The 17,479-nt window shown below is 42.8% G+C and overlaps 2 protein-coding genes across 3 annotated transcripts; both read left to right on the top strand.

Annotated features, from left to right (window-relative positions):
- Positions 1 to 151: 151 nt before the first annotated feature.
- Positions 152 to 8,565, top strand: LOC112556991. Its single transcript, XM_025226540.1, has 3 exons — positions 152 to 1,267; positions 2,188 to 5,723; positions 6,284 to 8,565. Exons 1-2 carry the CDS (start codon positions 181 to 183, stop codon positions 3,579 to 3,581), a joined length of 2,481 nt encoding a protein of 826 aa, XP_025082325.1. The 5' UTR covers positions 152 to 180; the 3' UTR covers positions 3,582 to 5,723; positions 6,284 to 8,565.
- A 1,763-nt stretch (positions 8,566 to 10,328) lies between these two features.
- On the top strand, positions 10,329 to 17,246 carry LOC112556993. 2 transcript variants are annotated; one of them, XM_025226543.1, is made up of 7 exons: positions 10,329 to 10,512; positions 10,817 to 10,927; positions 11,600 to 11,697; positions 12,265 to 12,507; positions 12,703 to 13,914; positions 14,316 to 14,517; positions 15,256 to 17,246. In XM_025226543.1, exons 2-7 carry the CDS (start codon positions 10,831 to 10,833, stop codon positions 15,684 to 15,686), a joined length of 2,283 nt encoding a protein of 760 aa, XP_025082328.1. In that variant the 5' UTR covers positions 10,329 to 10,512; positions 10,817 to 10,830; the 3' UTR covers positions 15,687 to 17,246. The 2 variants fall into 2 exon arrangements, with proteins under 2 accessions (XP_025082328.1, XP_025082327.1); XM_025226542.1 differs by having other exon boundaries at positions 12,265 to 13,914.
- Positions 17,247 to 17,479: the final 233 nt, after the last annotated feature.

Genomic DNA, 17,479 nt, shown 5'->3' with positions numbered 1-17,479 from the left:
CATAGAGGGCAGCCCCTTCGAAGTCAAAGTCTCGGACTGGATGAGCTCGTGGAACGTAATCCCGAAGCCCCGGATGATGTCCTTTGACATGCTGCCGTGCATCGAGGAGGCTCCCAGCCGCACGTGCAGCTCAGCATCCGAGTCGGACAGCAAGAGTTCCAGCCGCGGGTCAAACCACGAATGGAGCAGGTGGCGAAAGAGCCTACTGTCATGAAGAAGAGGGTTTTCAAAAAAGTCATAACCCCTAACGGTGAAGAGATACTTTTAACCCCTTCTCCGACGCTCAGCAGGCAGAGCAGCACGGATATATCCGACTTGTCGGAAGAAGACAAGAAAGGAAAAAAAGTGAAGTACAACAGCAAGAAGAAGTCGGAAAGAGTTTACGTGCGACAGAAGTCTCAAACGCCGACGGAAGGCCGGACAGACTTTATCAAGAGGGCTACCCTCGAGGAAGATATGCGCCCGGAACCCTCTGGAACAGGTGGGTGCAGCATCAAGCTGAGCATCACCAGTTTCGAGGACGACGAGGATGGAACGAAGGTGTCCAGAGCTGCATCAGTACAGGAACTACACCGAGCGTTGTCGAGAGAAAAGTCCCGTTCTTCCAAAGAGTTGTTGGTGGAGGAAGAAGGAGAAGAGGAAGAAGAGGAAGAAGAAGACACTCATTACAGAGAAGAGGAACAAACCAAACCTGAACCTGCGGTGGCGACTGGTGCAAAAATAGCTTCCGACAACAAACAAGTTGTGGAAAGGGAAGCGAGCAGTAAGAAAGAGTCGACAGTCTTCCTGCAAGGCCCCGCAAGATTCCCGCACCTGTCTTCGACCAGTCCGCACCGGCCACACCGGCCGCACCACAGCACGTCACCCAGCAGCAGTGACGAAGCCTCGGCTGCCAACCAATCAGAGACCATCGACCAGGAGTCGTCGCCGCGCCTGCGCGACCTCTCTCCCGACCTTCACGACTCCTCGCCGCAGTTCTTCGGCCGCGCGCACGACCACGCGCAGGCGCGCGCCAACGAGAACCGGCGCAGGTTCGAGAAATCGCTGGCGCTGCGGGACCAGGATGCTGACGACAGCGTAGAGACCTACAGCCAGCTGGTGTCGGCCTTGACCGAGCTGCGCCCGCCCTCGGTCACGCCCAGGAAGCTGGTGGGGCGGAGCTACTCCGACGGAGAGACGTTCGGCAGCGTCAGAGAACGTCACTTCATCCGTCTGAGGCGACTAGACGGCCAGGGAGGCGACTGCTTCTGGACCAGCCCCTCCACCGGTAAGTTTTATTTTCAAGTTTGGAGTTTTCCCTCATATATTCACGAATCGCGACAGACCCTATAATCGATTTCAGATCATGATCAGTACAATTGGCAAACAGGAAAAAAAAAAGCATTCGAACTTAAATGTTTGAGTTTACATATGTACAGACGCATAGCGCGCGCGCGTGACTTACTGATCTGCGGACCTTTAACGCTCGAGCACACTTTGGGGAGGGTGTGCAAGCAGGGAAATGTCAGGCCGGGCATACATGTTATTATCTTTCGATCAGAACGACAGCGAGCAAAGCCTAGTCACGTGACATCGGAGCAAGTTCTGCTCACATGTCCTGCCAGGGAACCAACTCGCTCGCGTGTACATTTCCTCTCATGAATGTAAACACCACACCGCGCTGTACCAAGATCGATCGCCCTAAAAACAAACTGTAGTTATATTTATAATTTGAAGGCGTCCATTTATTGTCCATTTATCGTCCATCGTGTGAACGTGTTTACCTGTAATATCGTCCACGTTATGCTAGAAAACTTTAAAGCCTTAGAGGACGAATTTCACCGTTTGGCAGGTAATAATCGGCTCTCACCAGCAGAGGGAGATGAGGATACTTGACTGGAAATATTAAAGCAAATAGCAAAGAGTGACCACTATGGTAGCCGGCGCCTTACTTTTCCTTACTTTTCTCCCTCGAATCAACAATTCTATCCCTCGATAACCTTAATGTTTGACCTTAGGGTATTCTAAGGAGTTCATGTTACGCCGAACAACAGTTTGTTGCGACATTTTTATAATAAGTGAAGCTTTTATTAAATGAAGCGCGCTATTTTTTCTGTTTTATTGTTGTGACTTGGTGCCATTTACCGAAATCCCCGAGTGGCTTTGTTTTCGTTGTTTAATCTGGTTTACAAAAATTGTCTACTTCAGAACGAGACACCAGTGGTCTTCAGAGCTCCAGCACTTCCAGGAACGGGGTGAAGACCAAAGTCATCCAGTCGGACAGCCTGCGCAAAGCGTGCATGTACATCCAGGACCGCACCCTGACACACAGCCTCTCACTCAGTTCTACCTCCCCGGACCACGTGCCTCTCGAGGACACACCGGAACAGGCTCTCGACACGACGACATCTGGCGGCACCGATCCTGCCGAGGCTGCTGACGCTGATGCTGCGAGTGTCAGTCAGAGACGTCAGAAGATGTCGTCGCTGAAGCAGCAATGGAAGACCTTCGACCCTGACGTGTCGAGGACATCTGAACAGGAAATCACGAGGGACGGGGGTCAGGGACAGGCGAAGAAACTAAAAAAGAGCCTTTCTTACTCTGATTCGGGTAGTGGTGCGCACGGCTTCGACACTATCCAGTATAACCTTGCAGAGAGCTTGAGGTTGGAGACGATGTCAATCATGGACAAACTCAGCGAGGACGACGAAATTCTAGAGGTTGTCATCGAGTCGCCAGGACAGCCAGAAGTTGAGCGTGACATTCAAGAAGAGTTATCTCCAAGGAAATGCAAGGACTGGGACATGGGGTCCGATGGTTCCTCTTCCTCTACCTCGGTTAAAAATTCTTTCCTCGGCAGCACGGAAATGTACAACAGCAACGTCAAACTGCCTTCAAAATCGGGAAGAAAAGACATTCGAAGGAGGATAACAGAAAAAAATACGATAAGCCCCGAGAACGAGCCCGACAGCAAGGTCTTTAGAACGATCGACAAGCTCAAGCACAAGTCCAGAGAGTTTCTACCTACCCCTGTGTCCATCATCATTCCCAAAGCAAAAGCTAGCAAGTCCACGCAGGCCTCATATGAAGAAATTAAAGCAGAGACCGGGTGGGTGCGGCCAGCTGTGAGGGTCCACAAACGGAAGAAGTACATTAGCGTCACGGACAGTCATGGGAAACAGTCTTCTTTTGATGATGCGTTCCACAACGGGTCCAATCTCCCGAAGGAACCTTCTAGCACCGACAGCGCGGAGGAGACAGGACGCAGATGCACGGATAGGAGCTCTAGGATGCCTCCCCGTAGCGACCCACCTGCAAGCGATCAAGACTTCAGGACGTGGAGAGACGAAAACCAGGGCCAAAGCATCTCGCGGTGGATACAGCAAAATGAACGAGCCGAACAAATGAGTGTCGACGAAGAGCATGTAAAAGGTCACTTCGATGTCGGTACCTCACCGTGGTGGGGGCAGCAACTGCAGAGAGATCGCTCTGGCGGCGCTGTCATCACGCTAGGTCAGGGCTACGGTTACATTCAGGGCAGAAAACGCAGAGAACAGTATCCTTGGACTCGGTTCTACAGAGGGGGTAGTGTCCAACTCTGAAAGACAAAAGACTTCCGCAGTGGAGGGAAAATGCAGCACGATGGTTCGGGCTGTCACAGAGGGGCAGAGTTCAGCAGTCGAAATCTTGGGACTTGCAACAACAGCGAAAACAGCACAACCGGTAACAATACAGGAGGGTTGGGGAAGATTAAACCCACGTCGCCCCGAACTCATTCCTCTTTCAGTAGGTCACGGTCTGAGCCGTTCCCGCTGGCGATGGGTGGTTTCTCGCTGAACGAGGACTGCGAGGCAGCTTGGGAGCTGCGTGATGACCTGAGCTACGCCGCCGCTGCGCATGTCCTGGATTGGATGCAGCGCGCGGCGCTGGTGGACCACATGCGGCCCGAGCGACAGTCAACGGTAGACACGTTGGACAGTGGCATCGAGAACGACCGACACTATGCGCCCCGCTATGGCTCGCCGCAGTTCGGGGCCCACAACGGCCACCGGCGCTTGCAACGGCGCCCTTATCCGTGGGCCATGGAGCTGGATGCCAGCCTAGTTAGGGGCAGTAGTCCTTCGCTAGCGCAGGAGGACTTGGGTGGACACCGGCGTTTAGCCAGAATGCCCTACCCTTGGGAGATAGAACTGGATCCGCGGCTTATCCGCGGTAGCAACAGTTCGCTGTCGACAGAAGGCAATCAGGAAGATGCCCGCGTCCACTTGACGCTCGACGTTATCGAGGCGGCAGTCCATCGCACCGTGTGTCGGATACTGTCTGGGAGCTCTGTAGCCAGCTCTTCTCCTCGCAGACGAGCGCCTCCTATCGTCTCATATAGCGGCGCAAGCTTTTCGGATTCGGAGCTGAGCTACAGCGACTCTATGTTTTACCAAAGAAGGCGAATGTTTCGCAAGACGCGCCCACAAGCAGTTGCCTCCCGCCAGGAGTGAGATCCCACCGCAATTTACTCCCACCCTTGGCAGAGCGCCAGGAATGTTCGAGACTCACCGTCATCGTCGTCATGGCAACAATCCCGACCTGACGGAGACTAAGTCAGACGGCAGGTACTCGCCGTATAGCGTCACCGACATCCCGTGTTTCGAGCTGCCGAGCAGCACGAACGTTTACAACCTGGACGGGCAGGAGATTTTTGCTGCCAACGATCCCAAGTTTCCTCTTTGCAACTCAATGGAGGCGAAGGACCTCGTTTTGAAGTTCCCAGATCACCAGTATCTAGCGTTCATGCACCACCAGCAGCAACGAAAGCGATCGCTGCAGCAGATATTCCGCGATGACGGCCAGAGTATCGCTGGCTGTGTTACAGAAAGCAACCTGGACGAGAACCGGATGTTTTACGTGCAACAACCTGGACTCAAAGATAACGGAAACGGACGCTTGAGTTCTTCCATTTGCTTGTTGGGAGACGGTCGACGAATTGAAGAAAGCAAATCGACAAAGACAGAGCTGCAGAGAGAATAGAGGGCAAGGAGAACAAGTTGTCGGTTACACGCACATCCTCCTCGCACTCTGAGGCAGCTTTGGCAAAGCAGGAGACGGTTTGAGGCCGACAATCGTGATTCACAAGTCGCCAGGTAGAGGCGCGGAGCGTGCCACCTCCAGCACCAGCACGGACGACAGTTACTGCGGCTTCGGCATCACCCGCGTCCAGCGGAAAGACCTGATGGGGCAATTAAAGTGCTTCCAGAACTTGGCTCTGTCGAAGAAAGCCAGCTGTTCCCCTGACAGTTCTTTCGATGGTAGGTCCCCTAGCTCCGTGGACGACCTCCCGGGGAAAGTTTCCCCTGACTTTCTTACCCAGTGCAGCGACCCGTTTGATGAGAACTCTTTGATATCGCCAGCTTCTAGTTTCGTCCTAGGGTTTTTCAACGAGAAGGACATGTCTTTCTTCGAAGGTGGTGATTTAAAGCGAAGAGTTTGTTTCTGATGTCGGGGTCGCCGTTTCGGAAAAAAATCAGAGGTTGGGTTTGCGGCGTCATCGTGGCAATGACATCCTCTCCAGTCCCGTGCACGCCAGCAGTGCACTCAGAGACCCTCGTGCTGTGCTGTGTGATGGCATCAGCAACCCAAGTAGCCCAGGTGGTCGAAGTGATGGCGGCAGTGCAGGGGACAAGACAGGGCAGTGTGTGGCCTATGGGCCTGGCTTATACTACGGGCAGGTTGGCAGTAAGAATAATTTTCAGGTATGCTCATATGTCCATCTACTGTTTATCTTTTTTTGACTAATTATCTGTTACTTTGTGTGTGTGTGTGTGGTTCTATCCACGAAACCCAGCAGTTCCCCTGACAGTTCCTTGAATGGTAGGTGTACGTGTTTCCGTTCGTTCATCGCGCATATATACAAATATCCCCATCTTTCTCTTCTCTAAGATATTCTAAAATTATATTTTATTCAACTCTTCACCCCTGCAGCACTTCTGTCGATCCATGTATGTGTCTTTATGTAGTTACTGTCGCCCATTTGACTGGTATGTCTGCATAAATGTGTGCTCGCTTGCATGAGAGAAGCGTGGCACAGTCTCCTGTCTGAGAGATGGAGATCACACGTGACACTTCATTGAAGTACGTCACTGAGCAGACTGGTCAATGGACGAGGGGCGAGGAGTGTGTAGAACAAGATTTAAATGACTTAAAAAATGGTCAAAATATAAAGTTGGGTTGGAGGGTTCGTCTCTGCTGTGTTTTAAACATTATAATATATAAAATATATTTACAAAGTTATCACCTGTCATCTCTTTCCAAGGTGTGGACGCAGCAGCCAGGGACTGGGTGCGTCACGGTGGCTGTCTACGGCCCGCGCTCTCACTGCGTCACGGAGACCAACGTGGCCTACATCGGTGACAACGTGTATGACGTCACCTACAGCGTCACGACCCCGGGCTATTACATCATAGTGGTCAAGTGGGGCAACAAAAGCTTGCCGGACAGTCCCTTCATCTGCAAAGTGACATACTAGCAGACAGACACGCTGGTGTAAGATACGGAGATGAAATAATGAGATCACGTGGGTCGAGACCCGACATCTGTAAATAAACATGGCGTCAGCGTACGAAGACAAGGAAACAACAACAATACAGGTGTCTCTGTTTACAAACTGTCAAGCACTAAACTGATAAAGTGCAGTGCACGGAGAACTTTGAAATCAGGGGAAAGGATTCAGAACGTTCTGGAAGTTGACAATAAGAGAAATCAAGTGAGCGGACACACAGTCATTCGATGTAAATCATGAAAAAGTCACAAAAATGGAAGGGAGGCGATGATTGGTCTGTGAATGATAAAGTAGATGAGATTTTGCAAGATTGTTTATAGATAGTGAAGAGGATGGATGATTATATCCTTGGACAGCCTCCGGAAAGACACAAAAGGAAAGAAAGAAATAAGGCTAAAATTGAAGTGAAAAAAAAAACCCATTTATTTTTCATGTTTGTTTTACTTTTATGAATAATAATGTGATACCATTTTATAATTAAATGTATTTTTTTCACTCAATTTAGCAATAAGATTATATAGGGTAAAACAAATTCGCAGTATCTATATGTACACAATCAAATTACAGAGATATTAGATAAACTAGAATAATAATTAAGTAAAAGTGAATTTAACATTTATAACTGCATAAATATATAATAAATATAATTATAATTATTAATAGAATTATCGTATTTATTCGTAAATACAGTATCTGCACAAAATTAAGCAATGGAAGAGTTATAGACAGTAGAATACAATTTGACGGAAAAGATTTGTAGAGACTGCACAGTCCGATCTCATAATTTCACAAAATATGCTTCATCTGATTTCGAACTTTCCTGAATCAATGGAATCTTGTTTTCAACCAACATGGACGGCAAAGAATTTAAGGCTCAGTGAGGAAGGGGAAACAAACCATTGCCTTGTCCTCAGACAACATTTTGAAGACTTGCTTTCCTCGCTGGAAAAAACAATGGGGTAGGGGTGGGGAGGTGCTGTGTCGGCAAACACTGGATGCCGACAACAAAGCTACCTTGCCTCTAGTGCCCATTTATCTGGTATATATTGTTCTAAACAATGTTTTTATGTCGATAATTTGTTTACCGCACGCCATTGGCCGATTTCATGTCAACAGTTGTAAGACCATCCCCTTTATCAGCAAGCCAGTAATAGTAAGTAGTCTGGTCGGCAGAAGGTGAGACCTAAAAGAAATGACAACAAAAGCATAGTTGTTTTTTTTTCCCCCATAAACCTGAACAGACTATCGACTTTCAACAGCCAATCAGACCGCCGCGAATAGGCGACAAAATTTAGGACTATTGTAAGATAATATATATATACTATAAAATAGTAAATGTGAGGTAGAGCAACCTTGGTGTAAGGTAATAAAGATACAACTCAGGTATGAACTTGCACATTTCTGAGTATCCATGGAGATTTATTACCTATCTGAAGATGTGATTTTTATATATATTGTCTCTTTTCGCTCTGAAAGACAGCCTTATATACAAAGCAAAAGAGAACTCTGTTATCTTTGCCTATAGACAGCATGATGCTTAGCAGATTAAAACGCTTAATAAACACTCTTACAGTTTTATAATCATATGTTTTCACAAATATGCAAACGCGAAAACTTGTTACTTTTCCGTCGATACATCATTATACTGAGGGCTGGTACCCACACTTTGTTTCATAGTGCCTTTTATCCATTTTCACTTCTCTCTCTCTCTCTCTGTCATGCACACGCACGGATTCACAATTGTGTGCGTGTAAAATAATACTTTTAATGAATGTATAGCATCTAAGGGCTTTCCCAGTGCGACTTCTCTTCTCGATATTCGTTGCTCGGGTCACATACACGCACATGACCTGCGTATGCGTCCTGACATTTTGTCGTTGCAGAAGCATTATTATCATTGAGATTGAGTTTAGTCTTCTGTTGGTATTCTAGTTCGTGACACTTGCTGAAAAGAATATATTTTCTGACTTGAAGTCAACTGACTTTCTGTGATTGCTTGAAGTAATACTTGCACCATATGACTGTCATCATGCTGAATAAAGTATATTTGCTATTTGTAAAACCCGCGTGTGTTAAAAAAGCATGCTTGCGAAGAATTTGGTTTATTTGTTTATGCACGAAAGTCTGTGTGGTTTGTGTGTGTGTTTAACAATAGATGTGGCATTACTACGAGAACACAGCTAACGCCTCACACAAGCCGCCGAATTTACCAGTGACAGCCACAGGTAAGGTAACAGACTATATATATATATGCTCCCAAAGATCAGTTTCCGTAGAGACAATGAACTTATAGTGGTTCGAAGTGTGTAAACCGATTTCTTCCGTAGCCTTTGCCTCCTCTATTTCTATTGTTGCTTGCCCCTCCAAATTTAAGTTGTTAGTCCTTAACATAAAGTTATGTTGCTAGAAAACCTCTTAAATTTACAGATTTTTTTAAAAAATACCACATTCCCCACCCCTGATTTAAACAAACGAGGTCTTCCCTGAGCCGGTGTTCTTCAATACCGTGACGCTTCCAAAGAAAACTGTTAGCTTTTCTTGACCTTTACAGGCTTGGATAACTCTCTCATTTTCCAACATTTTTTCGAAAATTAGAAATGTTTTCACCCTTGACTACAACCGAGACATAATCAAATGCAGTATTCCTGCGAACTTTAATTTAATGGGATCTCTGAAGTTTCAACCGCCACACACACATTCACACCGCAACACTATATATATACTCTATTAATGAAACATATATTTAATCATTTAGGTATAGTTATTATATTTTATTAGAATCTGCAGTCATGTGCGACTATATATATAAGTCTATAGTATATACATGTATATAAAAAAACATAATATTATACTCTAATGTTGACCTGGTCTCGATGCCTAATTTGAGAATTCTTACGGGCTGCTGAAAGCAGTCTCCAGCTGTGGAACTAAAAAGGTAGTAAAGTACAAATTACTATTATTGTTAATAATTATCGATGGTGGTCTCTCAGGCTCTCACTCACATTCACAGGCGCAACTCTCACATTAAAGCCACTGCTGGAAATAAATTTAACACAAGCTATGTATTTAGGAAACTGCAAACTCTCTTGAGTGAATCGTGAATGACAAATTTTCCGTTCACCCTATAAGTTCTTTGAGAACTGCTATGTCAAAAAGGATATACAGAATACATAAGGCTAAGTGCAGGTTATGTCCCTGCCCTTCGAGAAGCCATCGAGATCGAAAATCCTCACATGAATCCGAGTGTAGACCTGTAAATGTTAACTTTTTGCGCCTCCATTAATACAAGAGCTCTCACATCGCGTGTTCATCCGCTTTGCGTTGACATGTCGGCTGCTTTATACTGTAAACCGACTTGATGGACTTGAATGTTCGGTCTGTGTGTGTGTTGGGGATTGAAAGACTAGTTTATGATTGAGACTGATAAAAAGCTGCAATGTGTGGTTAAAACCAATAAAAACTACTGTGCGAGGGCTCGGGAACGATCGTCGTCATGAAGCAGCCGAAAAGTGTTACCGCCATGGTTTGCATGCTCATCTATGATCTCACAAATGTAAATATATCTGCAAATAATCGAAAGAGTTTGTTTTGTTTTTGGTTTTTTTTTCATTAGTGCTTACCTCTGGCTCGTGGATGACTATTAGTTTAACAGTTGAACTAATAAGTGTTGTGACCGGAGAGTTCTCGTATTAACGGTGGTACAAAACATCGCATTTACAGGTCTACTTTACACATCTTACTCAAGGCTCAGCAGAATGAACTCTCGAAAGTTACTTCCCTTGGATGACATGGCCATGACCTTTATTTTCGCCTTCGTCGCCTGAACAGCAACATCGATGGCGTGACCTCCTGCACTCTTACCAACCAATAATATTGGCTTCTGCATCGGACGATATTGAAAGTTATTTTTACTTCCTCTCTTAAAGGAGTCTCTGGAATACATGCTTCAGTGCTGTCAGCATACTGTTAATAATTTGTAGATGGTAAGCACTGCTTTCTCTCTCTTGATCGCCTGTAGCGTACTTGTTAGTGTACTCAGCTCTCAAGGTGTGTTTTCGCTCACATATACGTCCATGTATGTAATAAACCTGCATTTCTTTTCTCAAAATAGCACTATTTTTGTTTAAGTTTGTTTTTAGATTTTCTTCAGTAAACACTCTATCATAACAGCTGATTGAATGGTAGTGATAATCGTGTGTGTGTGTGTGTGAAATTTTTATGAATGCAAATTAAGATATCTAGTGAATATAAATAGTTTGCTTTTTATGTGTGTTGTTTATTTTGCAGAGTTATGGAAGAAAATGAGAAAGGTGAAAGTGAAGTGCAGACGGTGTTCATCTTTCCTCCTGTCAGAAGAATCACTTGTTGATATAGATGCAACATCCTTCAATGTGAAAAGTACATTTCAAATTTAGACCTATGCTTTCTGAATCATCTTTCTATATTTTAATGTATGATAAAATGCTTTATGACGTTTAAAGATGGAAATGAGAAATTCTTCTGTTTTTTTTTAAAATAAGTAATTATTATATTGTCAACATAAAGAAAACTAGCACTATTTAGAGAACAGGGACTTTTTCCAAAAGCTGCATACAGTTTGCCAGTTTAGAAGTGCTGACTTTTTAAATATCAAATCTCTAACATGTTTCAGCACTTTGGATATTTAGGATATAGCATTAACATGTTGTGTCATAAAAATTATAAAACATTGAGATCTTTTAGTGGATCTCCACCTTACAATATTGATTAAGCACATTATCTTATGAGCTGCTAGCTCTGTTGGAAATTCTCCTCACTGGTGTACCTTCGACATGGTGTACCGTTGACAGAATGAACTATTGGCTTCAGAGTGCTGTGCTACTATAGCAGTTAGGCTATGAGACCCTTTGCCTTACCTTTACATACATACTTGAGTGGGAATCACTCTGTTAAAAATCATTGTTTTGTAGACTTTCAGTAAAAGTCACTCCTTACTTGTCCTATAGTTGTTTTGTCTCCATGGAAAACCCTTTTTTGGTAAGTCTGCATCACAAGCTTGTTATGATCTACTGTTGAAAATTAATTGTTCAGGTGAGGATGGCCAGCAGATCTGTGAGGAGCAGGTGAAGACTCATCTGTTTCTGTTGGTAGATTTATTACCTGAATGGGTCACAGCAGCTGTAATAAAGGTAACAAATATTCAAATTTGTTGAGGGAATAAAAGTTTTGAATTTCATGTTTGCTTGTCATCGTCTTATGTAAACAGACAATAAAATTGTCCAATTTCTGAGTATTAGAAGGATGTGAAAACTATCTGGATAGTGATGATGACAATGACAACTGTACAGCCTTTATTTAAAGTGAGAAAAACATTAGGAAGTAATTATCATTGTCCTGGTGGTATACAAAAGCTTTGTAAATGCGTGGTAACAGTTCACTATTATTAGTGGATGAGCATAAACACTTCTCAACTCATTAAATATGAATGTATCGATGCAGCTGAGCTATAGCTATGAAGACACTTGATTTTGAGGGGGAAAATTGTGTAGGAAGAGTTAATTGATGCATGTCACTGTGAATTATAAACATGCTAATGTGTGTCACTGAGATACATAGACTGTGGTCTCTTGGTATTCTGATATTGAGTAAATGTAAATTAGAAATGTTGGTTTCTAAACAGAAAAAAATTATTACAAATTATGTGTAAAAGAAGTATATAAAGCTCAAACAATCTTATTGCTTCTTTGTATTTTCAGTCCTTATACTCCAGTGGAAAGATCACCTGTCCCAAGTGTGGCGGTCGCTTAGGCTCATTCAATTTTCTTCGGCAGGCCTGCATGTGTGGTTGTGGGAAACGTAATTTGTCTCCTGTGCATTTTCTGAGAGATCGCATTGATATGATGTACATGGACTTTGCAGTGAATACCAGTCTTTCTAGTGCAGGCCCCTCTCTTTTTCACCTCACGGGAGAGCTCACAAATGTTGCTAGGAGTGCTGGTATTCCAGTAGAGCTGCAGGAAGTGTTTTCTTTTAAGGAGAAACATACAAGTTTTTCTGCCTTTTCGGAGTTGAAATTGAACCCAGAGTTAAGTGATATGATAGAGGATTTAGATGCAAAACATTTGAAGGTTTATAAAGATTTGAATGACAACACAAGCACAAGGGACAGAATACAGGTTTTAGCTAGAACAGAAACAGACAGTGACAAAGCAGACCTAGGTCCACAAAGTCTTTCTGTTGCGTATAGATGCAGACAGCATCACTCTTTTTCTGATGACCAAAGATCAGGAAAGATCAGAACTTTGGAACAGGCTTGTGTTTTGCAGCAAAGCAGCCCTCTGCTTGAGAGAGGAGGGGGTTTAAATAGAAGGAAGGATGCAGACATTGTATATGAAGTTCCAGCACTTTCTTGTGATATGGCAACTGGCATGAAAATTGTTCAGGGTCATAGAAGTCCAGTGGCTTCAGATGCTGCCTTGCATACAAAAAATCTGTCTAAAGATACACTTCAGAGAAGTTCTGAGAATATTAACAGAAAGTGTTTTCACAGTTGCATGTTTAGAATGCACTTGCTTGATGATGAGGATCAAAGTATTTCTCCTTGCCAAAGAGAATCACATAATATGGACAGCAGCAGTGCACATAATTACATGTGTGTAGGCACTGCAGTGCAGACCTATGAAGAAAAACACCAGGAAATGTTTCCTGCAAACCAAAAGCTGTTGTGTTCAGGTTCTTCCATGGCCTCTACTTCAGAAGTTGAAAAAGAACACAGTTTAATGTCATTGTCTCAGTGTCTTACTTTTGCAGAGGGCAACTCAGATGAAGTAGTTTGTCTGAATGTAATGCAAAATGTAGCTACAGATGATGAGGTCTGCATAAGTTCATGCAGTAGTAGGTATAATGGTGGGCATTCTGACAGGACTAGAGAAGAACTTACAGAGCATACCTCTAGACATGATGTGGGGCCCTTGTTGCACAGTATTAACGCACAAACAACCTATTCAGAAAAGAAGGCATCAGTCACTGATTCAGAGCACACTGTGCAAGAACTACACAAAAGAAACAAAAAAAAGCATTCAGCATATAATGATTGCAGTGATCTGGATTTGCTGCACAAGTGCCTTAACAATGTGTTGTCATCATCGTCATCATCTGATAAATGTGCCTTCCATCAGAAAAATTCTCTTGAAGATCGTGCAGACATACACTGCTTCAAAGAAGAAACGGAAGAGTCAGGAGGATTCAAAAGTGAAAACAGGTTCCAGGCTCTTCAGGAGGTTGATTATGACTATGGAGCCAGAAGAGTTTCAGAAGTGGCAGACAAAACTGTAGGACCGAAAGGGGCTACTTTGAGAGAAAGAAAAACTCTTAAAGAAAGAATGGAAGAAGCCAGAGTAACAGAGGTGAGAAAAATACCTAATTTGTTTTTAATTTTCGGATTGCAGTGACAATGATCTACTTTATTTGTTGCAGTGAGCAATTTGAACACGGCAAGGTGCTCAAAGTAAAAGTTAAAAATAAAAGTAAGAATAAAGTTATTTGCAAGATGCAGCATTAAATAATGTACATTAGCAATATAAAAAGAAGGCAAGTGACATATATTTACAATATAAAACAAACAAACTTGCATCAAGTGTGCACCTGAAACAACACATGCACCACTGGCACTTCATCTGAGGTTGAGCAGCTGGACCGCAGATGGCACAAACGATTTCAGGTGTCTGTTACCTTTACTTATGTTAGTCTTTGCCTCTTCTGTAATCACACATAAAGCAATAATCAACAATTTCTTTTCCTATTGCAGACAGTCATCCTGGAATCAGAAGAGGTTCCACTAGAATTTACCTGTGCAGTTTGTCTTGAAGTTATGCTATGCCCTCACACTACCCTGCCATGCAGACACGATTTTTGCAGTTCTTGTCTGCGACAACTTGCAGTCAGCACACCAGTGGGTACAAAGTGTCCACTTTGTCGTGAGATCATTGTCAAGTGCATCCCCAACACTAGTAAGTCATGTTGCTTTGCACAATTGCTAGATGCTTTTGCTTATAGGCTTCATGATGCTTTTTTTCTATCCTAAATTCATGAGATAATTCAGTTGCTTAATCTTTAATTAGCTCTTGTACCATTTTTTTTTAAAGAAGCTTTCCATGGCAAACAAGGGTGGTCCGGTGGCGCAACTGTTATCGCTTGTCACCAATACAGTGAGGGTCGGCTGTCCTTGGTTCAGCTCTCGTCTTGGGCATGCTGTTCTTTCTCTGCATGTGGCATCTGTTAACAGGGCTGGCTGCCTAGCCATGATATAGCCTTAGCTGCTGGCACGGCGTAAAACATCAATCCTTTCCCCTTTTTCAAACAAGAAGAAAACTTGAAAACCAAAGTGGGAAAGCTTGTCAAAGTTTAGCCATGAAGTAGTTTGTAAGTCAGGGATGCATGTAGATATACACCATTGTGCATGTTATTGTCAGGTTGACTATCGGATTTTATAAAGTCAAGTACATTTTTTCACTACCATTGTCATTAATATGTGTCTTTCAAATTTAAAGCAAAATGTATAACATGTCATCAGTTACTTTCATTCAGATTTTAGCCTTTTTAGATTTCGATTTACATGAAATTCTGCAAATAACAAGACACTGAGACCTTTTCTTTGAGTTCCTAGCCATGGATAGCCTTATCCTTTGCTCATTCTTGATGAACATCAGTTAAAGTAGGCTTTAAGTAGTGAGGTCTGTGTTTTTCAGGACTCTCAAGAAGTATACAAATGAAATACCCAGTTCACGTCAAGGCACGTAAACGGCAAGAAAAGCGCAGCTTCAGAAATTCCCCTCTTCCTGGGAGCTTTCTTCCTCAGAACTTGCTTCAGCACCTGCGTAACAGTCACGGGGCTCGTGCACAGCTAGGCGCTTCCAGGCGCAAGCTGGTTTTTTTAGCATTCAACATCATGATTGTAATAATGTTGTCCACCATTGGGATGGTAATCTGCCGGCATGTCCTGGCAATTGTTGAGGAAGCTCTGGATACGATAATGGAGAAGCTGACTGGTGAGAAGCTATGGTCTGAGTTTATGGGTGTGGAGTCAAGGATAGCAACAGTCAGCACCATTTTTGTGCTGTATCTTGTATCTGCTTCAATGGTGCGGTTCTTTAAACTCTTCAGACAAATTGACAACTAAACGTAAAAATGATTGTGCATTTATACCTAAATTTATTACCTAATGCTGCATTGTACACTAAACGAAGTAGTTTTTTTAATAAGCATTTTTGTTTTGTTAATTATCAGAATTAACAAGGAATGTTTATTTGAAAATAACAGATTATGCTGATTTTACGTAAGAGTGGGGTTTGTAATTCTAAAGACTTCCAATAAAGCGTGTATACAGTTTTAGACATAAGCAAGTTTGTATATATCATTGTAGTGGGATGCTATGTGTTGAAATAAACTGAATATAAAACAGATCCCAACCTAAATGTCATTGTGTGAATTGACTTATAGCCATTGCCAGTTGTAGTGTCCATGTTTGCCCAATTTGTGAAATTTGTTTCCAGGCTTTATCTGTATGTTTATAAATGCTTTTGGAGTGACTGCTATCTTATTGAACAAGTATTTTATACATCTATGTGAATATATAAACTGCTCTTAAAGTTTACTATCAGTGTTGACAAATCTATTTTGTGAATAAAATTTCCCACAAAATCCAAAGCTGGGGGCTATGTAACATTGGATGCAGAGATGTCAGACAGTAAGAGGTCATTGGTTGTAATATTTTGCAATTTCATTCTAAGGTATTCGTGTAGCATGGCTACATCCTAGGCTACCTTTATTTTTAAAGTTTCTGTTTCTGGCAATCTTTATCCCTAATGAAATTAGGGCAGCCCAATGTGGTCCAGCTCCTGTCAGCAATACGGTGAGGGTTGGCTGTCCTGGGTTTAGCACTCATTATAGCATGCTGTTCTTTCTCTGCATGTGGCATCTGTTTACAGACCTGGCTGCCTTGCCTGATATAACTTAAGTTGCTGTCTTAGTGCTAACACCAATTTTGTTACCCCCAGCTTCCATGAAATAGTTTGACTGTTAAATTTCGGTTACATCTTTTTCATTTTTATCTGTTTTGTTACTATGCATGCAATCTCTAGTTCTGTAGAGTTTTAAAATTTTCTTTTGTTTTGTTTTACACATTTTTATGCAGTTAGTGTTAGAAGTTCAATGTTGTTCATGATTGCATTGTCTCCCCTGTTAAGACTGGCCTCAGATGTGATAGATGGTATTGCTATCATCTGGATATTATTAGTAATACTGTATAAGTTATTCATTTTCAAGCATTATCAGGTCTCATTACTTGTTTGCTTTTGTATGTGGATAACATCTTAGCTCTTGCATAACAGACTGACAAAGTCTTTCATAAATTAAACGATAGTTTAGATGTTTTTCACAGCCGTGTGTGCAAGAAGTCAGGATCCTTTTGAACAGCTTGTGTATGTCTCTGGCATAGTTTAAAATGTCTTTTCATAGAATTCTCTATTCTCTGATTAAGAAAATTTTTTAGTGAAGTGTACAAAAGGAAAGTTCTTTTTTTTTGTTTAAGCATTCTGTCAAAGTGTGCTTTGTGACAATTTATGTCCATAAGTCCATAACTTATCCTTCATTATATTAAAGACTGTCATAAATTATTTTCTATTAGTTTTCATTTCTAAATGTTTTTAAGTTTCTATGTTTTCATTGAATAACATTAAGAATCAACCTTTTCATAGGACTTGGGCTGATCACTTTGTATGGAAAGTCTTTTGTCTCTTTAGTCAGGAGGAGATAATGTCTATATCAATATATGTTAAGGGTTTGCTGGCCGGATGGGTCTTGTACACGACAGGGAACTGTACTTACAACTAGTTAACCTATAAGGGTCAAAACTGAGTAGCATTGGTCGTAGTGGATAGAACAGAACTGATAACAGTTGCGTATTTTATACAA

Source organism: Pomacea canaliculata, linkage group LG2 (genome assembly GCF_003073045.1).
Source record: "Pomacea canaliculata isolate SZHN2017 linkage group LG2, ASM307304v1, whole genome shotgun sequence".
Taxonomy (NCBI): domain Eukaryota; kingdom Metazoa; phylum Mollusca; class Gastropoda; order Architaenioglossa; family Ampullariidae; genus Pomacea; species Pomacea canaliculata.
Note: the sequence above shows the minus strand (reverse complement) of the source record. Positions and strands in the feature narration are given on the sequence as shown.